Genomic DNA, 26,324 nt, shown 5'->3' with positions numbered 1-26,324 from the left:
ACAAACAAATGTCAATAAAAGTCGCTCGCTGCTCTGGATAATTAGTTAAATTTGGCGCACAGCAACCTGAGCCTCATGGCCAGAGTACAACCTGTCAATATCTGGGACGAGCCGGCAGCTGCCCCCCACACCTTACTGCTTTTTTTTTTTTTTTTTTTTTTTCTTCCCCTCAATGACTTTATGAGCTACTAGTGTGTGTGTCTATATGCGGCTGTTTGTTTGTCGCTGGCGGTGGCACTCGCTCTCTCAGTTTCTGTATCGCGGCCCCGTCCCCGACAGGCGGACGTGACCGGCTCGAAGCCAGGAAATGGATTACGACTGGTAAACAAAGTTGGGGTGGGGTGGATGGCGGAGAGCGAGCGTGCGTGCGTGCATGTGTGCATGTGTGCGTGTGTCGAGGAGGAGATCGGAAAGAGATCCCAGGAGTTCAGTGTCGTCTTACCAGCTCAGATCTCAGTTTACAGGCGGCTATTGGCCTCCTGTCTTACCTGCCGATTGGTGTGTGTGTGTGTGTGTGTGTGTGTGTGTAGGGGGGGTGTTGGGTTTCAGAGAGAGAGGACAGGTGTGTGTGTGTGTACAGCAGGACTCCCTGCGGAGTAACCCCCCCCCTCCACACACACACACACACACACACACACACACACACCACCACCGCTCCTCTGAATATTTGAGCAGCAGTGGTTTTCTTTGTTGTCACACTTGTGGTTGAACGTTCACGACTGAAAATGAAAACATTTTTTTTTATTTAATGTCAACTGCTGTTTGACACTGTATAAAAGCTGTTGTGGTTGTTATGGCAACAAAAGGCTTTGAAAAAAAAAGAGAAGGGTCTCAGAGAGAAAAAATGTTCTATTTGATGTTTCACTCTACACTGAAATATTCATCTCATCTGTAGTGAATGAAATAAAGGTGGAGGTTGTGAATTAGACGCAATGTACTATTTTCATATTTGTCCAGCCTATGTAAACAGCCACAGGAGACACTGTGCAGCAAAAAAAACGTGTAAAGTGTAAAATTGTGGAGGTGGCCTTTTGGTGGGGGGAAAAAAAGGCATTTCATTTTGCTGCTCCCTCTGCAAGATAAATTAAAACTGTCGATCCTGATCCCTCTTGATAACTTTGTTAAGATTCTGAACTGGAACTGGAAAGCATTGGGCTCTGTCACTGTTTTTAAATCAGATGTTGCACTTCCTTCAATCTATCCCTGATGATTTCATTTTTATTTATTGAACTATTGTTATTTATTTGTATTACTGCTTGTACTTTTAATTTTGCTGCCTCTTGGCCAGGTCGCTTTTGAAAAAGAGATTCTATATCTCAGTAAGCTTTATCTGGTTAAATAAAGTTAAAAAAAATAAAAAAGTGCAGGTTAAAAGCCCATAGAAGTAAACAGAGCTGCTTCTGTCACTTCTAACCAGTGAACATGTTTGTCAGTAGCATGTCGCTTCATGATGTGGGCTCAGCTTTGGTGTCATTTCTGTCATTGTTGTGTTTTTTTGTGAGGCTTCAAAGGCTGAGTGTCTGTTCTCCCTCCTCCTCCTCCTCCTCCTCCTCCTCTGTGCTTCCTCCCTCCCTCCTTGGTTTTTTTTTTTTTTGTCTCAATTGACGGACTGGGTCTCCTTCTCACCTCCTGCCTTCACAGATACAAATGAGTGTGCAGCAGGAAAGCCCTGTCGGCACGCTCACTCTTGCAAAAATTTGATTGGCGGATATCACTGCAACTGTTTTCCGGGATGGTTCGGACAAAAGTGTGACATGAGTCAGTATTTCCTCCTCAGAAGTCACTCTCTGAAAATCATCTTTTCCTCCTTGCTGGCCTCCCTCAACCCCCCTCCCACCTCCCTCTTTTTTAAAAACTCCCTTCACTTCCTGGAAACACAACATAGGTGTTTTTTAGCGTCACTTCCCTCACATGTGGTAACCCGCTCCTCTTTTTTTTCCTGGTCTTGGCTGAAACTGAAGCTCCAGCTCTGCAGCAATCATGACTCAACTTGCATGTCCAATTCCTCCCTCTGGATCCACTGCATGCCCAGTTACAATCTACGAGGTCTATCGGGCACTTCCTTGGCTTCACTAGTTACTTCTTTTTCCAAGCTTTGACTTAATCTGTGCACATCTTCCATTGTAGATTTCACCTAAAGCAAAAGATGAAACTATATTCTGCACAGGAATCAATTCCTACATGGGAACTTGGCTTTTTTTTTTAATATTAAATACCTGTGTCCTCTTCAGAAATCAATGGCTGCCATGGTCAATGCCTGAATGGAGCAACATGCAAGGTACGGAGGATTTCATTTGAATTTAAGTTTATCATCTGGACGCTATCTGCATCCTTTTTGACTCCTCCTGTATTTCTGTTTTCTGCTCCAGGAGGGTGAGAGGAGTTACCACTGTCAGTGTCTCCCGGGCTTCGTGGGCACTCACTGTGAGATCCAGAGGAACAAATGCGACAGCGGACCGTGTCAGAACAACGGCCATTGCCACACAGTGCTGGACGGCTTCGTGTGCGAATGCCCACCGGAGTTTGGCGGACAGCTGTGTGAGGTGAGTCTCAGGTTCCACCAGTAATAATCCCAGTAATTGAACACACACACAATGAGGCTCATGCAAAAACATTTTTAAACTTTGCTTTTTCGTCTGTGAGAGGATTTTTTTTTATGGATTCACCAAATTCTTTTAATTAGGAAAGTGTCCATGACCACAGACTTTTTAGACTTTAGACTTTATTTATTTGCACATATGAAATAGAACAAATACATTTACATATCTCTGTTAATAGGGAGGAAGATACGGAAAATGTGCAGGTGAGGTCGGAAACCCGAAAGGCTTATAGCATGACCTCACCTTGACCTAACAAATAATTTAAACAAAGTAAAGAAATTACATTAACATACCTTGTGCGAGGTAGAGAAATAGAAAATGAAAAATAGAAAAAAAAATTAAGTAAATGATAACACTAAATAAATAAAGTTTTTATGTCCATGACCAAAGAGAACACAGTGCATGATGTAGATATTACTTAATTTTCCAGCCCTTCACTCATCAGTAATTTACCCTTTATCTATTATAATCAGCATATTGGGGTTTTGAAGCCCCTAAAAGGTGGTAATAAAAGTTGATTGACCCCTTTTTCACCACCAGTCACGTTTGACTTTCTTGTTCATGCTGCTAAAACAGATCCGGCACATTTCATCCCCAGGGCTCGATGCCCCCGACAAGGTGTTAAAGCCTTTCTTTGAGATGCTTCCATCTGTGTCATTACGTGTTTTTCAAACTTATTTTTGAAGCTGCTGCTCAATCTTGCGAAGTGAAAGTTGCTGTTTTTCCGGTTTAGCAGCACCTGAGCAGGTGACGGGTCCAACTACAGCGTCTGTGCTCGTAGGTGTTACAGCAGGAAAAGGGGCAAAATTAGCAGCTTCACGGAGGTGTTGTTTATAGAAATGGAGATTTATAAAAACCTGTCATTTCAATGTTAATAGTTTCATTTTTCATTGCCAACAAAGGGCAGATATTAGTGATATATTATATATTATATTAGTGATATTAGTCGAATGTCAGTAACACAGCACAATGTAAAGAAAGCTGTGTTGAAGCTCTGGGCCGACCACTGTGATGATAATACTGTGTAAAGATTATTAATACTCACTTGGCAGCCATTTGGATTCTGGAAAACACACACACACACTTGTAATACCATGCTAATGCACAAACTGCAGTTACCATTACAACACTGTGATCCGAGCCAACTGTCCATAGCAGACTCCTCAATGAGCCGCATCATTGCTGTGATTATCTAAAGGTCGTGTTACGCTCTCCGTCAAGTCCAGCCCAGCTTTTTATGGCAAACTTGTGTTGTAATTCAAATGTTTTTTTATTATTCATTATTACATATCAGTGTCCCAGCTGCAGTCGTCGCTTTTTATATTTGAAGTGTGTGTTTGAAGCTAAAGTAGGTTAGCAGTGAGGAAACCGACACTCCACTGCATCTCTTGGGCCCTGAATGGAGGACATTGCTGGTCAGGAGCCAATCCTGATTTAGCATCTCTACTATAAATATGAGCCTCTTTGAATGAGGTGACGCTGGATTTCTGCCCACATACTACAGACCTCTGATGCCTGCTATGGCACGGTGTACATTCCTGCCGTGCAGTGCCAAAAACCACGACGCCTCCGGCATCATATTTCTCTGATTAGATCTATAAAAGTTTGATTGTGTAATAGCGCTCTGCCCGATCCCGACTTGATTCATGTCTTCAGGAGAAATAAGGGCAATTTGGGTCCCGGTGGAAATACTCAAGAAGACTCCACACAGAGAGATCGAGATGAGATTTATTCTCTTAGTTCAGACAAATTTATAAAAGATTTGATTTTCCACTATTGGATGGAAGTTTGGTTCAGACACTCATCTCCCCCATTGTCCTTTTTTGTCCACTTGTATAATCCACTTTGTGTTTTGTGCTAATTAGCAACACGCTAACCTTAGCAGCCATGCACTTTTCTTTTCTTTACTTGGTAGCATTTTGTTTTTTAATGTGTTGACTCAACAATCTCACTGCAAAGTTCACTTAGTAGATGTTGTGGAGCTTTTGATCATATCGCATGAGCTTCAAAAAGAAAATGAAAGCATCAACTCGAATTTGCTGATGAACCCTTTTCCGTCGCTCCTCGATGTCTCCGAGTGCATTTGCATTATGAAGATCAAGCGATAGATGAAACCAAAATGCTACTAAATGGACCTTGTGTTGAAATCTCAGCTGCCGCCGTTTCTCCGGTTACAAATCAACCTCGTCCTAAAAAGCTGCTTTCAAAGTCGATAAAAGCGTAAAAAAAGAAAGAAAGTGCGACTTTGGTTTCAAATGGAGCCGAATGAAAAGGAGGAAAGCACTTAATGATGAGTGATGTCTCCAACATCCTGTAATATCCGTGTTGTGAAAGACACTAACGTCACTTTTAATGACACCAACAACAACAACAAGTCTGTTTTATTGCAGAATTTATTTGCGGTCGTCCACAGCTACATTCTTTGACGTTGCCTCCGCCACAGCTGAACTCCCGTCCTCTTGCTGCTGCAGTGAGAAAAAAAAAACCTGTCTAGGCTGCACTGAGCCACGCCACAACTACATTAATGTGCTGAAGATTTATAGACACACTTGCCCCGAGACGCGAACCCCCCCCCTCTCCCCCTCCCTTGACCACACACGTGCAAAATGGTAAAGGGGGGAAAAAAAATAAAATGTATCTGGCCCTCGACACTTAGGGTAAAATAAACAGCGTGTGACCACAGGCTTCACCAGCGCGTTGCCCTACGCCGACTCCTCTGCTCAGCTCCTTAAATGGCGAGAAGGGTGCAACCCAGAGTTTATGCCCAGCCGGCTTCTGTTTACACCAAGTGAGAGATTTTCACTCCGACCTCTGCATCGCAGCGCGTGGAAATGGCAAAAGATGTCACCACCGCACACGGCCTCTCGTCCAGTCCTCCTCCTCCTCCTCCCTGTGTCACGGTGGTATGACGGATGATTTATCATTATTACATTATTCGCTCTGTCTCTGCGGGATGTTGGACCAGAGTCAATATTTGCCCCTAGCGACGGATGGCTCATCATTCTCTCTCTCTCCTGCTCGGTTTCACTTTCCCTCTCCTCTGCCAGGCGTCTTGTCTCGGAGTAATCTTTGAAGATTAAGCGGGACAAGAGATGTAAAACCAAAAGCGTGGATCCCCTTGATGAGCTTAGGGGAAAGTTTTCTGAGGCTTACTTCACTCGTGCACTTACCTTACCATTTGTTCTGAGGAGCAGCGGCGGTTTGCGGCGGCGGTGGCGGTGACGGTGGCTTGAGCCAAGCTAAGCCTCTCACCTACAGACATGAGCTCTCCTTTCTCCGCTGCTCATTTAAATTCACTTTGCTTAATTGACTGTCTTTTCTAATCGCCAAAAAGTCACTTCAGTAAAGTGATGCTGGCTCCACACGGCTACTAGTCTAGTTTTATATATCGGCTCTCTTTGGTTTCTGCAGGTCCCCAGCTGGTCTCCCTCAGACGCCTGCGATCCCAACCCGTGTGAGAACGAGGCCAAGTGTCACAGCATCTACCAGGACTTCTACTGCGCCTGTCCCGAAGGCTACGAGGGGAAAACCTGCGAGCGGCTCAAAGAAAGCTGCCCGACGCCTCCGTGTCAGGGTGAGTGGAGCTGCACGCTGCGTCGTGATGTGTTGGGAAGAAAAAGAGAGAAAAAAAGCTTTTATTATTATGTATTTAAAACCAATATTTCTATTTTCCCCACAGCGATCGACAGCTGCACCGTTACCGTGGCGACCAACGATTCGGCCGGCGTGCGACACATCTCCTCCAACGTCTGCGGCTCGAGAGGACGCTGCATCAGCAAACCGGCGGGCAACTTCACCTGCGTGTGCGACCCGGGCTTCAGTGGCATCTACTGTCACGAGAGTGAGTGGAGAGATTTTAACTAGTGTGAAGTTGGACAAAACTTTTTTTCAATGAACGATGACGTCACTTTTTAAAAAAAATTTCAGATATTAGTTTTTGGATGATGAAATTACGGCTTTCCAATTCAGTGAAAATGTACACAACAAATTTCTCAACACGGTTAAATCCTTAATGTGTGTTATAATAATGTTAAAACCATTCACATTAAAGAAAGTTCTATACACATAATTGAAGGTAGCATTAAACATATCTAATGTTTATATATAATAACTAGAGCTGTCAATTGATAAAACGAACAGGAGAGCTTCAGACAACCTGTAAACTAAGTTAGCTGTCAACTTGACTCTTAGGCGAGACTTCGTGAGTTCTCGCGAGACTCCGCGAGACTTTCTATTATAGCTCCGTTCACAAACATGTCCGCTTGCTTGAAGTAAACAAACCCCTCAGTGTATATTTAAATAATAATAATACATTTTATTTAGAAGCGCTTTTACAAATGCTCAAAGACACTTTACAGTTTAAAATAGAAGGGAACTATAGCCCCAGGTTGAATTTGCCTGGAATTGTCCTTTAATAAAGGAAACCTACTCTTGAATTAACAAATTACAGTTAAAGTTTTTTTTCCTTTCCTCCTAAAGTTTTACACCCTTAAAGGGATAGTTCAACATTTTGGCAAATTGGCCCATTGCCATAATTGCTATAGTCATAGCAGTAGGTTCGTTACCTTTAATTGTAAGCTATTTTTAGTACAGCGGAGCGCAGCAGCAGGCTGCTCAGAGCTACGCTATGGAGGCTAAGGGAATTTCTTGGTTTCCCTCATCAAACTCATCAAATACAAAATCCCAAAACTCCACAGCGCTTTTGTAGACAAGTTGTGAGCTGCACAACCACCACGCTATGAGATAATGACGGAACGATACGAAACGGAGCCGTTTTCGAGGTAAATTCATACAAAACCGCTGATGCGCGTTGCGTTCAGGGACAGTTTTTCAGCAAGCAGTCTCCGTATTTACCCTGTATTTACCTCGAAAACAGCTCCGTTTCGTATCGTTCCGTCATTATCTCATAGCGTGGTGGTTGTGCAGGTCACAACTTGTCTACAAAAGCGCTGTGGAGTTTTGGGATGTTGAATTTGATGAGTTTAATGAGGGAAACCAAGAAATTCCATTAGCCTCCATAGCGTAGCTCTGAGCAGCCAGCTGCTGCGCTCCGCCGTACTGAAAATAGCTTACACCTACAATTAAAGGTAATGAACCTACTGCTATGACTATAGCGATTATGGCAATGGGCCAATTTGCCAAAATGTTGAACTATCCCTTTAATTATTACAGATGAACAAATAAGGAGGTATTGACACATACAAAATGAACACTTACTATTTCCAGATATGTGGTTAACAAATGGATAATGTGCAAAAAAAGTTATCATATACAACTTGTAAGTGCTCAAACAGAACTCAATCCATCGATCTAACCTCCTCCACTTTGCTATTTCAGATATAAACGACTGCGTCAGTAACCCCTGTAGAAACGGAGGGACCTGCATCGACCTGGTGAACTCCTTCCAGTGCTTCTGTCCTGACGGCTGGGAGGGACGACTGTGCGACCACAGTGAGTTCATCGCCCCCCTCCCCTCCCCTCGTCCTCCTTCTACAGCATTTTAAACAAAAAAAAAAAAGAAAAAAGTCCCATCTGCTGCTGTGTTCTCTGTTTCTTTGCTCTAAATATAAATAAATCCTCCCTCTCTGTCAGACGTCAACGAGTGCAGACACAACCCCTGTAAGAACGGCGGACACTGCGTCGACCTGGTGAACGACTTCTACTGCGAGTGCGCCGACAAGTGGAAGGGCAAGACCTGCCATTCCCGTGAGTTATGTCGACTCTGTGTTAATGTGCGTGTTTATGTTCATATCTCACAGTGCCTCCTGGACTCCACCGTGATATACGTCTGTGTATGTTTTGACACCTGACGCACGGTTTCAACATGTCGGATCACACAAATCAGCCTTGTCTTACTAATTTAGATAACAGCGCATTGAATTAGGAGGGTGTGTACTGTATATGAATAAGAATACAAATTACTTCATTAATCCCTAAAGGGAAATGCATTTGTCTGTCAGTTCATCACCATTTGCAGAAGAATTAAAAAGCCCAATGGCTGTAGGTACAAAGACTCCTCTATCTGTGTGTGTGTTCTTACAATACGTGATCTCAGTGTTGGTTTCTTTTCCCCGCCAGGTGAGAGCCAGTGTGACGCAACCACCTGCAGTAACGGAGGCACCTGCTACGACCATGGAGACGCCTTCCGCTGCGCCTGCCCATCCGGGTGGGGAGGCAACACCTGCAACACAGGTGAGTCTTCAGACTGACGTGCATAGGAATCCAAATAAAAACCTAAATTTGGGATCTGCCACGTGTAAATATCACATGTTCATTATCTTTTTCTTTCTCATCTTTTTTATTGTTTTTTGCTTTAAACATAATACATCTGTTCATTTGTATACAATAATAACAGCACAATAAGCACAATATGAACTCAAACCCCCTCCGCCCTGTCAAGCCTATGTATTTCCCATACAGTATACTGAGACCATTCATACATTGTCACACTCATGCATTCTTGTATATATGAATACACAAAGGTAAAGAAATATATATACATTAAGTATATACACATATAAACACACATATATATATATATATATATATATATATATATATATATATATATATATATATATATATATATATATATATATATATATATATATATATATATATATATATATATATATACTTAATTAGAACAGAACCCAAGCACACTGGAGACGATTTACACACCTTTTCTGGAAGTAATGGGTAATGTTTACACTGAAAATGGAGGAGAGGGAGTGGTTGAAAGCAGGGATAGAATAAGAGTAAAGAATTATGTTCATTATCTTTAAGATAACAAAGAGAAAGAAGGAATTACAAACAATGTGTTCAGCTTTTTATCTTCTTCGTGTTCATGTCTTCTGGGAAGAGAGGCCATGTTTTTGTAAACCATACTTCATGATTTTTACTATCACTATTTCTATCTATTTTGCTGTCTTTTTAAAACAAATCTAGCTAGGTCGATAGCTGCTGAGATGTTTCTCCAGCTGTCTGTAATGTCCATCTATGGGCCAAACCTATTTTAAACACTGAACCTGTTTTAAATCCAGAGACATGAGCGATGGCTTCAGAGGCCTGGGAACGACCCATATTTAGGCTAATAGATGCTAAAGCTGCATTAAAAGCCTGAATAATATTAATGACATTTTCAAGTGGACTGTCCACACAGAATGTGGCTCCTAAATCATCTCAGATGAATTCAGATTAAGGATTTTTCTTCCATGGTACAGTTTACATATAGAATAATCAAACTATCCATCGTTATCGTAAATAGATGACGTTGGTTGTGTTTAGATGTCCGGGTCTCAGTCAAATGCATAAATCAAAAAACTTTAAGGGGAAGTGAGGTCAGAGAATGTCTTGCAAAGTTGTATTTGAGTTTTCCTGCAGCACCATAAACATTTCATGCCTCCTTTATTGTGTGATCTGTTTTGTTTGTTTGACAGTGTTTTGCAGCTTTGTGATCTTTGGCTCTTTCTCTTTCCACAGCCAAGAACAGCACATGCGCCTCCAGTCCTTGTTCCAACGGTGGGACCTGTGTGGGAGGAGGAGACGCCTTCACCTGCATCTGCAAGGAAGGCTGGGAAGGCCCCACTTGTGGCCAGAGTCAGTTCCTCTTCATCACTATTCACACATCTGACACACACAAAAAAAACACCCTAAAGCTCTTTGCTACAATGCATTTTGAGGCAGATACACTCTGTTTTAAAGGGATAGTTCAACATTTTGGCAAATTGGCCCATTGCCATAATCGCTATAGTCATAGCAGTAGGTTCGTTACCTTTAATTGTCGGTGCAAACTGTTTTTAGAATGGCGGAGCAGAGCCGCGAGCTGCTCAGAGCTAGGCTACGGAGGCTAATGGGATTTCTTGGTTTCCCTCATCAAACTCATCAAATACACAATCGAGCAACTCCAAAACGCTGTCGTGGACAAGTTGTGACCTGCACATTCACCACACTATGAGATAATAGAAATCTAAATAAAAATAGCTTATACCGACAAATAAAGGTAACGAACCTACTGCTATGACTATTGCAATTATGGCAATGGGCCAATTTGCCAAAATGTTGAACTATCCCTTTAACAGTGTTTTGAGGAGTGGGCTTCTTTAAACTGTACGATCACTGAGTCTTTTTCCCTTTTTCTCCTCAACAGATACAAACGACTGCAACCCTCATCCGTGGTGAGTATCGTTTCCTGCCCCCCTCCCCATCCCTGACCCCAATATCCATGTCCCTGCCTCCCTCATCTCCACACTTCACACAGACCTCGCGGGGGGTGAGGATTGAGGCTGGGGAGTGGGGAGGGGGGCTAAAAGCAGTGGAAGTTGTGCTTAAATCAAGCCTCAAAGGGGCATCTCTCAGCACAAGGGGAGGGGGGACTCTGAGATTGAATAGGAACAGGGAGAGAGAGAGAGGTTTTGGGGTTGGGGTTGTGATGTGGGGGGGGCAACAAGAGTCCCACCTACCCCATGGTGAATGCAGGTGGGGGGTGGAGTGCTGGGGGGGGGTCTGCATGTCCATTCTTCCCGTGCAACCTGGGCGGGGGTGAGCGGGGCTTTGAGGAGGACTGGAGGAGAGGCATGATGAGAGGGAGGGGAGGGGAGGGGCCGGACACGCCTATTAGCATCTGAAAGGTGGAGGCTGGTATTGATGAGATGAATTGAGCCTTGTGACCCCCACCTCCACACACACACACACACACACACAAAACGATGTGGCTTTGTCGCAGCTGGAAAGGATGCAGCTCTTGTGCAGCTTCATCTAACAGTTTAAAAAAAATATATATACATCTACATCTGTCCTTTCTCTCTCTCTCTCAGCTACAATGGCGGTATCTGTGTGGACGGGGTGAACTGGTTTCGATGTGAATGCGCTCCTGGTTTTGCTGGACCTGACTGCAGAATCAGTGAGTATTGATACGAACATCGCTTGATCACTTAACGTGTTTTTCAATCCAGTGCAAAAGTGCAAAACCTCCCAACTTGCACATATAAAATCAATACTCCTTTTTATAAAAATAAAAAAAACCTTCAGAGGATGTGAAGATGGAGCCAAGGAGAAAGGGTGCAGTGGGGGTGGACACATTGACACCTAAATGCAAGACCAGGACGCCGCCCTCTCCTTTTTCTCGGTCCTTTAACGCCTCGGGGGGTCAGAGGTCGTCCCTCCTCCATACTCACACAGTCACACAAACACACACTGAAGACAAATTACCCAGTGACCCTGAAATTCTTCTTCTCTGCTGCTTTTGTTTCGGCCGGATAGCGTTCACCTTTGCTGTCAGGCCTGAATTTGAGAATTCTCATCCAGGCCGTGTTCATGTGAAATCTGGGTGACAATGGTCGGGCTCCTCAAAGGTTGTGGTGGAGAGGGACACATGTCTTTCAAAGAGCTGGTCTAATGACAGAGAGGTTGATCATTAAACATGTGCACTATTTATGTGTTGTTAATTTGCTTTGCCTTTGGTTTTTGGTCTTGACTGGCTGCTGTTTCCCCCATGGGATCCATCAAATAAATCTGGGCAGCCATGGGTTGATTGACCAAAAAGGTCATTAGATTTATTCCTTTTGGGGTTTTTTTTTTTTCAAAGATTTGCTCGATTTCTTGTGAAATACAGTTACATTTTACTATTTAAAGCCTCTTGAAGATCTCAAGAACTCAAAATAAACTATCAGAAGGTTAATTTGTGATTTATGGCTGTGCCTCAAGGCCATTGTAGGTACAGTGCCTTGCAAAAGTATTCATGCCCCTTAAACCTTTCTACATTTTGTCACATTACAACCACAAACGTAAATGTATTTTATTGGGGTTTTATGTGCTAGACCAACACAAAGTGAGACAGTTAAGTGGAAGGAAAATCATATATGGTGTTCAAGATTTTTTACACATAAAATCCCAATAAAACACATTAAAGTTTGTAATGTGACAAAATGTGGAAAGTTCAAGGGGTATGAATACTTTTTCAATCCACTGTATTTTTAAAAAACGAGCCAGAAGAGGGGTTGGTGAATTTTTAGTCGCAAATGTACGACAAAAAGGTGAATTTTTTTTCTCACCATGTAGCCCCAACCACTATGTCAGCATTTAAACAGATCCACAGAGGGAGAATATAAGAGAAGGCGAAAATATAAGCTGTTATCAGTTAGCTAGCTGCTAGCAAGGAAACTATTGTGACTAAATACAAGCATGCTCCAGCCGGCTATAGCTACAGTAGCTCACCAACCAGCTCTGTGAGCACTAACCGTGTCGCAGTTTGGTTATGAAGGGTGCAAACAAAGTCGGCCAGCACTGTCCGAGCTAACGTCGATGCTCTCTCTCCTTCACAGACATAAACGAATGTCAGTCTTCCCCTTGCGCCTACGGAGCCACCTGCATCGACGAGATCAATGGTTTCCGATGCATCTGCCCGCTCGGTCGAACAGGAACCAGATGTCAAGAGTGTAAATAGATTTTTTGTTGTTGTTGCTGTTTTCACTTGATTCAGTCAATAATCAATGCGGAGTCGGACAACCTTCATCAACATGTGTCTATCTATAGTCATAGGTGTTGGGAAGACGTGTCACTATGGTGGGTTGCAGTTTCCCCATGGCAGCCGCTGGGAACAAGAGTGCAACAACTGCCACTGCATCAACGGCAAAGTGGATTGTACAAAGGTAACACAAACTTTCTAACTAGAGCTACCTAGAAACTTCTTCTTTATATTTGACTGTCAGTTTGGGTATTTGTTTCTCTATCTAAACCTAGTTAATTATCTTTTTCCCCATGTCCAATCAGCAAGTGATTAATACAGTGGTCTTAATGGCCCCAGATGTAGTCACATATATGCTAAGAGTGATATATGCTAATTTCAATTTCTGTTTTTGTCCATTTTGAGCATTTTATGACATGTTAAAAAAACAACACCATTACATTATTACAATACAAGAAAAAAATAGTTTTGTGGGGTAACATGAAGGTGATAGTTTTGACCCTGTGTCTCCAGGTGCTGTGTGGTCGTCGTCCCTGCCTGCTCCAGGCGTCGGACCAGGACCAGGGGCAGCAGTCCTGCCCGGCCGGACGCGAGTGCTTGAAGCACAGCTTCCTCACCTGCTTCTCTCCACCATGCCATCAGTGGGGGGTTTGCGCCATGGCTGTACCCCCACCTCCACAAGTGACCACCAAGTGCCAGCCCAACAGCGGGCATTTGGACAACAGCTGCATCCGCATAACACTTGTTTTCATCAGAGACAAAGTACCAACAGTGAGTCACGTCTTTTTTGCGTATAATGTTTCTTGTTCCAGACGCCCAGTCGTATTGTTTGCTGATCAGTGTGTGTGTGTGTTTCTGTGAATGTGCAGGGAATAACGGTGGAGAATATCTGCTACGAGCTGAGGTATCTTCCCGACATCCGAGGCTTGGCAGAAGACCATGCCCTTCTCCTGCTCTGTGACCTCTCTCATTCAGTCCAGGATGCTGTAGAGGTGGCTATAGTAAGTGAAAGATCCAGATCTTGGATGCTCACAGTGCCCTCTGTTCTCTCACTTCTCTGCGTGCAGCATCATTAAAACTTCCCCATTTCAGCAAAGGAGCACAGCGTTGGAGGTCATTCGTTCTTATTCCCAGCTTGTCTGGCACAGAATTAGTTGGTCGGGACCCAAATACCCGAACAACTAGAGCTGCTCTTTGGCCACTTGTGCAGACAGCCACACAGTTGCTCACAAAAGCTGTCCTATTAAATCTTTTTTTTTTTTTCTTTCAGTTTGCCAAAAGTTTGGGTCAAAGAGACACATTTTGTCATTGGTGGCTAAACAATCTTAACTCAAGACGAAGGGTGACCTTTTAAAATGAGCTTGTATCTTGAGCCAACGCATATCTTAATTTAACTTTTTCTAATCTCCCAGCCACCACCTCCTTTGTTCCTCCTTTGTTTTGGATGACTTTTAAAAAACTACTTATACACACTTTGAAATGTCCACATTCATTCATTTGGCAAAAAGGTTATAATGCAGCATGATTCTTGTTCCATTTGTCTCATCTCTTCCCTGTTCTCTGATTTGTTTCTCAGTCTTTCCATCCAGAGGATCTACCAGACCACACTATGATCCAGAAGGTAGCCAGCGCCATTGAGGGCTCCTTGTCAAGGCGGCACAACAGCACTGTAATGCTGGCAGTCACTGAGGTCAAAGTGGAAACACAGGTCATGCCCCCCTCAGTGGGTAAGTTATAAATTAACAAAGGTGTCCCACAAGGTTTCGTTATGGAGCCCTTTCAGTTCCTGAGTAATCCACTGGTTTCTCTGAAGCTGACTTTAACTTCGCTCTGTGTGCATCTTCATGTCAACAGATTACCTGGTGCCTTTAGTGTGTGTGGTCTTCTGCTTGCTCTGCCTCTTCTGCATCATTGTCTGCGTTTGGTGGACGCGCAAGCGGAGAAAAGAGCGCGAGAGGAACGCACGATCCGCCGCAGACGACAACGTGAACAACCAGTGGGAGCCCCTCCCTCTCGTTGTGGGACGTCAGCAGCAGCTGAAAGAAAGCAACAGGGAGGCTGAGCAGGAGCGCAAAAAGCTCATGGGTCCCTCCTATCGGACGTGTGACGATGGGGAGGAGGAGGAGGAGACGGAAGGCGAGCTTGAGCTCGACGAGGAGTGTGGCGGAGCCGAGGCGGGAAAGCAGCCAGGTTATAAGTACTCTAAGACTACAGTGCAGTCCAGTGGGGGTGTGATCTGCACCCTGCACAGCTCCAGTTCATCCCTCAAAGCGCCCCACCGGACCCCAGGCTACAGCCCCAAAGACAACCGCTGGAAAAATGTCAGTGCCGTCTTTACCGGTCGGAAAGACCGCAGAGACCACTGTGTGCAAGAAATTTAAACAGAGGACTCGCAATGTGGAAGCGAGAGAAGCTGCAACGCAGCTGCTATTATTTTGGGACTACTTTTGGAAAGAAAAAAAGGCTTTGTGTTTTAATAAGCCATTCTTTGCTTTGGTTTCATGTTTTTGTCACTGTCACCTGAAATATTTTTTTTTAATTCAGGAGACTAGAGCACAGTGAACATCCTTTTTTGCTTCTGTTCACTTATTTTTCTTTAATTGTGTACAGAAGGAGCTGAAACGTAACGATTTTTTCAGGAGGCAAAAGAAGCTCTGCGATTTTTGTTTATGGAATTGTACCATTTAAGAAATGATGAATCATCAAAAAGGAGAAAAAACAACTTGTATAAAGATTTTTTCTGTTTTTTTCTTTTTTCTTTTTTTGTTTACAGATGATTATGATTTTGTTGAATTGTCAGCGGGCTCCTGTTCAGTGTCTGTGGGGGAGGGGCTGAGACACGTTAAAGGGACAGTAAAGGAAGGGCTTTGAGGGGAAATGGACTGTTGCAGCCACGGCAACAGAGGAAACCTTCCCTTTGCTCTGTCTCTCGTCCAGCTTTGCCCACCGATCCACCTGTGGCCGTCATGCGCCAGCCTTACCAAAACATTTGGCCTGGAGGGGGAGAGGGGACAGAAACCCCAGTGCCTACTATGTGGCCTTCCATTTTTTTTCTCCTGTCTCTCAGTTGTCTTGGCTGAAAAACTCTTGTTTGAGGATTTTTTGCAGTATTTGAGTTGGTAGCAAGTGCCTTTCTAAGAGCCGTGTCGAGGCTCCAAGTCGCGCTGCCCAGTTTGACCTCCTTGTTCTCAAATCTCAAAGGGATATAAGTGTACATTTAGAGAGTTCAATTTCACAGCAACGCCATACAAGGTATTTGATCAAAACAGAAATGAATACTCTGTACATATGTGTAAATACTAAAGGAGTCGCTGTGTATATTTGAAATAAGTAACTTAAAGACAAGTCACACATTTTTATTATTATTATTATTGTTATTATTATTATTATGATTAATATTATTTTTATTTTTTTTACAATGCCATTCCTTTTATTTATGCCAGTCGAAATAGGCAGGTTTTATAACACTTCATATCCAGAGTCCCACAGTTAAGAACCTTTACAATGAGGTACCACCTATGAGGGAATTTCTGACGGGTTTATAAATGGTTTGTCAAGGGGGGGAGGGGGGGGACACACCTCATTAGTTTTTAATTTTTTTGGCAACAGTCACACCTGCAGGTGTGGTTATTTTCTTTAGTGAGTTTTAGTTACGAAAAATAAATCGGTGGATATATAATCATGATGCTGTGATCGTAGAAATAAGATCAAGCACAGGTTGTTTCTTTTTTCTAAATATGATCAGATGTTACAAAGTCGTCTATGATGCTACCTTTTTGCGCAAAATGAATCTCTTCTTTTGTCTTTAGTTAGTAACGGTAGCTATGTTTTTTTTTTTCATGCAGATACATCCTAATTATTTTGCACTTAGTTTCCCTTCAATTACAGTATCTAAAATGTCTAAATTATTTATGTGTTCTTACTATCACCAGTAAAAACCACTGGTTTCAACTAACCAACTTTTGATTTATGTAACCGTCATGGCCGCTCCTCTATCAGTGATGTCGCAAAAAGGGGCGTGGCTAAAGTGCAATTTACTCCAGCCGTAATCTGGAAACATCTTTTGATCCCAGTGTTTGCTTTTCCTTATAACCTTCAGTTGTTTCTCGATTCTTTCTTTATTAGTCGCCCGTTTTTCGTTGTTCAGGATCAGATGCAAAAAAAAAAAAAACTTCATCAGGCATTGTTGAACAGCTGCTGATATTATAGCCTTAAATAGCTTTTTTCCTCCACAACACATCAAACCATTTCTAAACCCGTCACAAACCCTTTTGTTTCAGGTGCCTTAATGTAACGAGTAATGCTATTTTGTGTAATCAATGGTCATCTTTTTATGTTGTTGGTTTGTTTTCACTATTAAGGAAAGTAACTCTTTAAAACGTTGTGTGGTGTATTGTGGCGTGTTTTATTCGCCTGAGTAAAGTGCTCTCCTTATCTCACTTTGCTATCATGGAGATCTCTGGAATAAAACACTGATGGAGGCGATAGAAAAAAAGAAAAGATGTCCACCATGACTCTTTTGAGTGTCATGAATGTGGATGTCAGTAGGTCAAATGTGGACATCATGCATTAGCTTCATGTTTGGTTTAAAGGCTTTAATGAAGGGAACAATATTTGCTGATGCATTTTTTTTTTTTTTGCGACCATGCAAATGTGTTTTTTTTTTTAAGTTACCAACTCATTTCAAAATGACAAAAGTTTTACCCCTTTTCATATCATGTCATTGTCTCAAAACGCCATTGTATTTTCTGTAAATGGGACACAGCAAAAATAAATAATTAAAGATGCGTCACTGCTGGTGTTAAAAGCTGAATAATACATATTGTATACATTTTATTCTTCAAGGGACGTAAGGTAATTTTGTACAAAGCGGACAAAAGTTTCCATTCTTTTAGTGGATGTTTAATTGTTCTAAATAATCATCCCAGTTATTTATTAAAAGCAGTTTTGACACATCTTGATCGCGCTTGTAATATTTGGTTTGCGAAAGGTCCACCCACCTGCATCACACACTTCGATGAACCGATGGAGGTCGGTCAGTTGTCATTGTCATGGTAACAACAATTAACACATAAAAGACACTGGAGAAGATTGTGGTATGGGTTAAATTAAGTACATGTATAAGATTAGCGGAGTTTTGTTGCCGCAGTTACAACATCAAACATGGTGAGACGAACATCCTCCAACCTTAAGGAAGTACTTATCTTCAGGCCTGTGTTTTATCGACCTGTTCATTGACTGCCACTCCCTCCTAATGTGAACTATGGATCATAAGCAGCTTCACAGATGACTCGTGTTGTTGGTGTTGTTTTTAACAGAAGGGCAGTCTCTTCTTGACCTTATGACCTTAAGAAGTCAGCCATTCAAATGTAGTGATTGCTTTTTAGTGTTAATTTACACAACAATTTTGTAAAATGAAAACATAACCATTATCTGATTACCAGTAGACCTCTGAATGTCGTGTCACCATGCTGCAAAATCAATATTTTCTATACTAACAATGGATTGAATGACTATATGAAAGATGAGACGTCGACCCACAGAGAAGGGCCACCCAACCCTTATAGGCTAAGTCCAGTGGCGTGTTTAGCACCTTTATCTTCATTACTGTAGTTTTAAAGGTGATAAATGATCTTATGAAGCTTATTCCAGCACCAGGCAGACATAAAGGGATGGTTTATTAATTATACTTACCTCATCTAACACAGAACAGCAGCCAGTCTGCTATTTTTGATGCTAACGATCAGCAGCGAGTCAACCGAAATGCTAATGTTTTAAAGCAAGTAAACCTACTCACTGCCTGTTCATAAATCAATGAACTATAATGACTCATAAAAAACAATGATGCTTTACATTGCTGGTTAGATCACAGTTGAAACAACACATTTTCTCAATTCGCTGCAGCCATTTCTTGAGTAGAACGTAGTCTCACAACCTAGCACTATGGGGGCTATGACAGATATCTCAACTATATGTATTTTAAAAAGCTGTGCAAATAAAAGCAAAACTACCCACACAGCTGCCTACCACAGCATTACAAGGAGTTTCCAGATAGATTTAGCACTGCTCAGCCTTATAGCTGTTAATTCTGCTGATGGGAAACTTCTCAAACAATCTTTTATTTTAATGTCCACACTTCAAATCAGATCAAGCTCTACTTTCAACCTCTAACTGTTGTCGTTTGCACGAGAATAGCAGTCTTCTGAAACCCTGCAGCACAGCACAGCACTTGCCCTTGCCCTCGTCTATGTGGGCTGATCGATCGATCCAGTTTCCTCGCCGTCCTGCCATCAGTCTGGCTCCCCACCACACCAATAGAACCTCGTCTCCTGCTCTGGGCCGATCCAGTCTCCGCCAATGGGAGGCTGGCGTGATCATCCTGGCCACATAAAGATGTGAATGTTTCATGAGTAATGTTATGATGCTGGGCAGAGGTGGTGGGGGGGGGGGGGACGCTTCTCCTCCGGACTCCCATGGGTGCCCATGGCTGGCGCTAATGGGACCGGTCCGTTGTCGGAAAGGCCGGATCGACTTACAGAGCTTTGTGGAAGTGCTGGAGTCATGGTGGGAGAGGGGAAGGGAGCTGATAATGTTTATGGGTGTATTAACTTATGAATGACTGTAAAATCACTTTAAGAAGGGGTTGGCCACACTGTCTGGGCCTTGATTGATCCTATTAAGAGATATGGTGGAAATCAAATACGTATTAGAGTAATTTCATATAAGCGCAGACTTTCCCTTTCGTTTTTCCACACAACTGTGCTCCAGTGCATAAAGAAATGGTTTCCACAGTTGGGTTAATATGACCAGCATGACCTTAACCCCATGCATCCTTTGGGATGAACTGTAATGCCAATTGTGATCCAGGCCAAATATGACCCCACATCAGGGGTCAAGCCCTCTAAAGCCCTTGCAGCTGAATGAAGCTAATGCCCGGAGCTGGCCTCCAAACTCAAAGTGAAATCCTTCCCAGAAGTGTCGAGCACATCAGTGCCTGTGGTTTTGGACTGAGTCGTGGTATGTTTGCATACTTTGTTAAGGTCTCTAGATACTTTTGGTTGTGTTGTGTGTCCGGTTAGAGTCCAGCTAGATTAAAATAGATTAGAATATTACATATATTATCGGTGCTGGAGGTTTGAGCCAATCCCAGCAGACACTGGGGTGAGGGTGGGGTGTACCCTGGGCAGATCACCAGTCCATCTCAGGCCCGACATGACAAACAACCTCACACGCTCACCGACAGGCATTTCAGAGTTGCCAATTAACCTAGTATGCATTGCTCTGGACTGTGGGAGGAAACCGGAGAAAGGCCACCAGCTCGGCAATCGAACCCAGAACATTCCTGCTGAGACGAAGCAGCAACACTATAACCACTGCACCACTGTACCAACAGACAGACATTCAACATGGATAATGAGCGATATATTCCCTCCCTTCCATGTGTTTTTAATCTGGTTGCTCCAATTTCTTCCCACCATTCAAAAAACCCAAGGTTATGGTGAACTGGAAACTGGACTGTCGTAAAAAAAAAAAAAAAAAAAAAAAAAGCCTTTGCAATCATTGTAGCACATGGCACGCTCTCTCCAGAGACACTGCCAAAATAAACCTCCTCGACTTAACTTGAATTTAACCTCCTTTTGTTTCTAATCCCATCCTCTGCCCATTCAGTTAAACATTTTAAGATAATGTTTTGGTTTCGCCATTGTGTTGCAGCATCTGCTAATCAAGATAAAACATTTATTAATTGACAAGTGTTGATACAGGGTAGTAGTAGTAGTAGTAGTAGTCGTAGTAGTAGTAGAAGTAGTGTGATGCCAAGTTTCCTTTGTGCCTGTCAGCATCAATGCACCCCCCACCGATCCCAGACTGCATCAGTAAACTGACACCAGATTCCAAAAGTGGCTCCTTGCAACAGCCAAGGACATCTCGGTGCGCTGCATTTGTAAACACGTAGTACTACCACCCAGCTCAAAATGGCCGAAAGCATTCAGCTACATTGTGGCGGCCGTGACTGTTTCATTTATCCGACGGTGTTAAAGCGGGAAAAAAAAAAAAAAGGTTGTAGGCTGTTTTATATGTGCATGTGTCGTCTGTATACACACGAGCAAACTGCAGCAGAATGATTGACTGTGAGATGGTATTTTGTGTGTGCTCTGCTCCCTGTGGCTGCTCTGTACATCTGTTGATGTGGGTCTCTGGGACCATCTGACAGTGGAGGCAGCTGGGTGACAGGATTTTAGGCTAAGCCCTTCGTCTCTTTAAACACACACACACACACACACACACACACACACACACACACACACACACACACACACACACACACACACACACACACACACACACACACACACACACACACACACACACACACACACACACGCACACACACACATGCACACACACACACACACCAAACATGGCCCGTACGGGATATCAAGCTGGCACGTGCTGGTGGACAGCGGGCTGCAGCTGGCATTGTGGGTTGACTGAGGCAGAGAAACAAGCCACGGTGTCCTGACTGTGTCTCTGTGTGTGTTTGTGCGCTGTTGGCTGGCACTGCAGGTCTGTTTTGCCTCTGCAGTAACCCCCCCCCCCACATGTAGCTACCCACTGCACCAGGAGGTGGGTTGGTGGGTGGGGGCAATAACTTGGCAGAGGGGAGGGGATGGCTGCGGTGGAGGGGAGGGGAGTGCAACAGAGTGTCTTGCGGTGCCATAGCAGCTTTTCTGGGACAACTGTTCAACGTGTGTGTGTGTGTGTGTGTGTGGTGTGCATGTGTCAAAACACACAAATGTGTTGAGATGACAGTGAAATGATTTGTGGGTAAACATGGTGGGTCCACTTAGAGGCGTAACTAGATATATGTAAGTAGGCCTATATATGAGCTTGAATTTAAATTATATACTGTTATGATGGTCAAATATTTGAGCTAGGAATGTAAATATTTCATATGTAGCTGCAGGAAATTCAACAACGACAAAAAATACAATTGAGAAGCTGTAACAGATACATTTCTATCAGCGATAAGTGGTTACATATGTGAGGGGGGGCATATTCTTGGACATATTTTTATAATATCTAAAAAAAATATCACTTTTAATGGTCTATGCTTTGTTTCCTTCCTTTGCTGTACCTTAGTGAGATCGCAGCCATCGATGTCATACAAAACACATGTTGGGTTTTGTGGGGCACGGAGAAAGGTCAAAGGTCAAAGGAGGGTAAACAAACTGTGAATTTGCATCTACTTCCATACCTCAGGGCCAGAAATCCTTTTGTACAACACACACACACACACACTGATACTGCACGCATATTCATGCACATTCAAATATGTTAGTTGTTTGTACAATGGAGGAAAAGAAAGAGAGACTGAGCATTTTAAAGGTTTCAGCATGTAGTTTTCCTTCCTCCGTCTGCTTCCACATATTCCATGCATGTCTGTTTGTACATGCTCAAGTGACGGTGTGCAGTGCAACCCAACACCATGTACAGTGATATGCAAGGTCAATTTGCACCTTTCCCAGTCTGAGTGACACTAGTGAGTGTGAAATACCCTGAGGAGCTACTCTGAAGTAAGTTACAGTATGTACAGTACAACAAAATTACACGCTACTGAATACGATTGAACTTAGGCAGTGGTTCCCAATCATGACCCCTTAAAAAGAAAAACAGTGGAGACCGTGTATTAAGTTTCAGAGGCCTATCAGTCGTAGTTCAATGAAAGAAACATTTCATCTTTAAACTTATCATGTAGTTTCATTAAAATACATGTATAAAACAAAGTCACAAATAATCACACAAACAGACTTTCATATTGGAGATGACGGTGGCGCAGAAAGCAGAAAACAGAAAGGGTCATCCAGGAGCTATAGAGAGTTGGCCAGAAGGTAAAGAGGGTTGGCCAATAACTGCAGGGTTGACAGAGGGTTGATGGTTGGAAATCCTGATCCTTCCCTGTGGTATCCCTTACCCACCTTGCCTTGTGTGAATGTGAATAAATGTGTATTATGTTTGATGGTGGTCATTCTGCCCCAGGGCAGCGGTGGCTACAGAGGTAGCCCAACACCACGGCATGTATGAATGAATGAATGAATCTGTCTTGGGTATCTTGAAAAGCACTATATAAAACCAGTCTGTTTATAATAATAATAATAATAATAATAATAATAATAATAATAATAATAATAATAATAATAATAATAATAATAATAATAATAATAACTATTATTATTATACCACCCAATACTGTGACAGGCTGCAGCATGGATAGAGTGTATTGGCTATATATTGTGTTATAAAATATGAAGATATAAATAACCGCTACCTTACACTTTCACAAGACAGTCTTTCTGTAGGTCAAACCATAGACTGTATTAAAAGAAAACGCACCCTTTATTACGATTTTTGTTTACATCTAATGAAGAACAAATATGGCGGTCGCAGATAGGTGGTTGCCATGGTCGCTGCCCACCTTCTCTTTTGTTGCTATGAGCAACAACAACGTTATTCGTCTTCTAACCGTCCTGGAAATACATCTGTAAAAACTTACTTTTGTGACCATTGCTGCCACTGTTTCGGTGGCTTTTTTTTTTTTTTGCGGACATGACGCTTCAGGGCAGCTCTGTTGAGGATATAATCGCTTAGTAGCTACTAGCTAGCTACTTTTAGCGGTTAGCTAGTTTTTTGTAAAGTCCCGCTGTAACGTCCTCACCAAGGATTTACAGCTCCTCTTCACCAGCTGTGAGTACATGCTGCTTGTGTTAACTTGCACTCTGTAAGTCACTGTGTTTGGTTCTGTTTAGTCATGTTAATGTGGGCTGCTCGCCTCAAAGGCCCAAATTACTTTTCTTCTGTATTGTTATGCTGCCATGGTGTTGATTTACGGTGCTGCCTAAAATATGAATGCCCCATTTCAGAGTATTATACAATACTGAACTATAATAGTAGTGTTGTTACAACTGATAGGCATCACCAGCTGATTAATGGGCACAAATCATATTGTTACTTGATTAGGTTTTGAAGTTATAGTATGAATCTGACAAGTATCAGATATCTCTACACTAGTTGAATGATCTTGGTGTAGGTGAGGGTATACTGTAGATCTGTCTTCCCCAGATTTAATATAGGCTATTGGTTTTAGAGATGTAACGTTAAGTCAATCAAAAATTTTAATGCTCTTGGATAACTTGTCCTCATTAGTATGACTTAGCCTAAAGGATGTGAAGTTGACTCATGACTGATTAAGCATGACGTTAAAGATTGTAAATATGACTCAAGCCTGATCCATATAACCATTCATCTGTAATTCATACCAGCATCATTTGGAAACATTGACATGCACATGCTTTCATACACAGGTTAAAAGGTCACATATTTACACCTCATTTGTGAACAAAACAGAGTTAGACATCAGAAAGAAGAAACAATTTTACTGTCATATCACACCCAAGCCTTTTATTTCTATTCATGTATAGTATTCTGGAGCTTTTGATTATGCTGCGTGACTTTTGTCAGCAGATGTAGGTGTTCAGACTTCTGTTAAAAGCTGTGGTTCACTTGCCATTAAAGATCTTGTGATATGATCAAACGAACAGCTCACAAGTGGACTCTGTGATATCGACAGCTGTTTCTGGGCCAAGAGTATGCCAATAAGCTCAACTTTTGAACTATGATGTAAGAGAAGTCATTAAGTTACTTTGAAAAAAATCCACAATTACACCACAAAGTAGTAATCCCCCACTACTGATGATGAACAAATGATTAAGTGGACCTTGAGTGGAGATACCTTTGACTGTATTCATTGGAGCGGGGGTTAGGTATGTCCATTTTGCCGATCTCTTCATACTGGCACTCCTGTATGACTCAGCCTTGATTCACTTGGCCCAGAATGAACAAAAAAAAAAAAGATTTTGTAATATTACACATTCCTCAGTTGGTTCGGGCATGTCACAGAAACATGTTGCCTTGAGCCATGTCGAGTACAGGTGAGGGTGTTGGAGAATAATGCAGGAGAGAAAGTGATTGAGCATGTTCAACATAGTGAAACTCAAAACACTTCAGCTCTGATTCACATTCAAATGTTTTACAGTTATTGAGCCCTTATTCCAGAACATAGAGAGTATGAAAACAAAAGTTTCATGCAGTGATAAGTTTCCCCAAATTCTTATTTTCTAGTGAGTCAGCAGGTGAACCACAGCATGCAGGGGCTTGATGCCTTGCTTAAAGACATTTCATTGGAAGAGACAACTCTTGAACTCCCTGCTCTCTCTTGCCACAAAATAACCATGTTCTCTTTCTTTAGTGAAAAATTCACTGCTATGAATGAACTCGGGGCACGATTTAATTATGATTTAGAAATCGAAAATGTTAATGAACCAGGAAAATGTTAAGATCCCCATCTCTAAAAGAAATTGTCCGCCTGCGAGCCAGAAGACTGTGAACATCTAAATGTCTCACTGTGTTAATGGGAAGGTGGTGTGAAAGGGACACTCTCCAGAAAAAAAAAATCAATTAATCAGAAACCCATTCGATCCTTTAATCAATTCTCTCAACTTGACACTTGACAGGCGTGACCTTAGAAAGCTGATCGGGGGTCAACTCCATCTGTACTCAATCAATTCCATTACAATGACTAAATGAAAGGATAATTGAAAGTTATGCGGGGAGTCCCACGTGATGGTAATTGATTGCATTCTTTAAGGCCAATGATCCCGTTCATTCATTAGGACTAGGAGGGATCTTATGCTGAAGTTACACTTGGTTGCAACTATTGGTATTCATTAGTGTAGACGAGCATGGACGCACAATAATTGGGCTTTTTTCTTTCCTTTCAAACTGATTAGCAGCCCAGACAAGTGGGGGGGAAGCTATTTGAACATCTGCCTTAGTGGAAAATCATAATGTGGGAAAAATATAACGAGACTAGAAAAAAAAAATCTCTCATTGGAGGTTGTTTGAGGTCACGCAAGGAGTCGGCAGTTGGTGTGTAGAGCAATAAGGGCACAGCTGGGAATAGCAAGTGGATGGATGTACCGCTTGGCAAGGTGCCCGATGTGACAGCTGACTTAATAAGGAAGGCCTTTTATCCAGACGAACGTGTCGTCGATGCTGCAGCAGCCTTTCTAACAGACAGACGGTTTCTCTGCTGCTAGACTGGAGGGTGGAGGGGGTGGGTGTGTGTGTGACCTCCTATGGACCCACCTCCTTCCCTTAAAGATCACTGGCTGTCAGTAAAGCTGATTGTGCTGATTCTCCAC

The 26,324-nt window shown here is 42.6% G+C and overlaps 1 protein-coding gene across 1 annotated transcript in view; it reads left to right on the top strand.

Annotated features, from left to right (window-relative positions):
* jag2b (jagged canonical Notch ligand 2b) overlaps positions 1-16,584 on the top strand; it is a 50,355-nt gene extending 33,771 nt beyond the window's left edge. Inside the window, exons 10-26 of the mRNA XM_084001286.1 lie at positions 1,642-1,758; positions 2,232-2,278; positions 2,370-2,543; positions 6,012-6,174; positions 6,280-6,441; positions 7,938-8,051; positions 8,193-8,306; positions 8,679-8,792; positions 10,083-10,199; positions 10,750-10,777; positions 11,417-11,502; positions 12,923-13,036; positions 13,134-13,249; positions 13,579-13,836; positions 13,935-14,066; positions 14,642-14,792; positions 14,920-16,584. Of these exons, the coding sequence (XP_083857412.1) occupies positions 1,642-1,758; positions 2,232-2,278; positions 2,370-2,543; positions 6,012-6,174; positions 6,280-6,441; positions 7,938-8,051; positions 8,193-8,306; positions 8,679-8,792; positions 10,083-10,199; positions 10,750-10,777; positions 11,417-11,502; positions 12,923-13,036; positions 13,134-13,249; positions 13,579-13,836; positions 13,935-14,066; positions 14,642-14,792; positions 14,920-15,446 (2,534 nt within the window). The 3' untranslated portion in view covers positions 15,447-16,584. The remainder of the gene's footprint in view (positions 1-1,641; positions 1,759-2,231; positions 2,279-2,369; positions 2,544-6,011; positions 6,175-6,279; positions 6,442-7,937; positions 8,052-8,192; positions 8,307-8,678; positions 8,793-10,082; positions 10,200-10,749; positions 10,778-11,416; positions 11,503-12,922; positions 13,037-13,133; positions 13,250-13,578; positions 13,837-13,934; positions 14,067-14,641; positions 14,793-14,919) is intronic.
* Positions 16,585-26,324: the final 9,740 nt, after the last annotated feature.

Source organism: Trachurus trachurus (assembly GCF_905171665.1).
Source record: "Trachurus trachurus genome assembly, chromosome: 24".
Lineage (NCBI taxonomy): Eukaryota > Metazoa > Chordata > Actinopteri > Carangiformes > Carangidae > Trachurus > Trachurus trachurus.
Note: the sequence above shows the minus strand (reverse complement) of the source record. Positions and strands in the feature narration are given on the sequence as shown.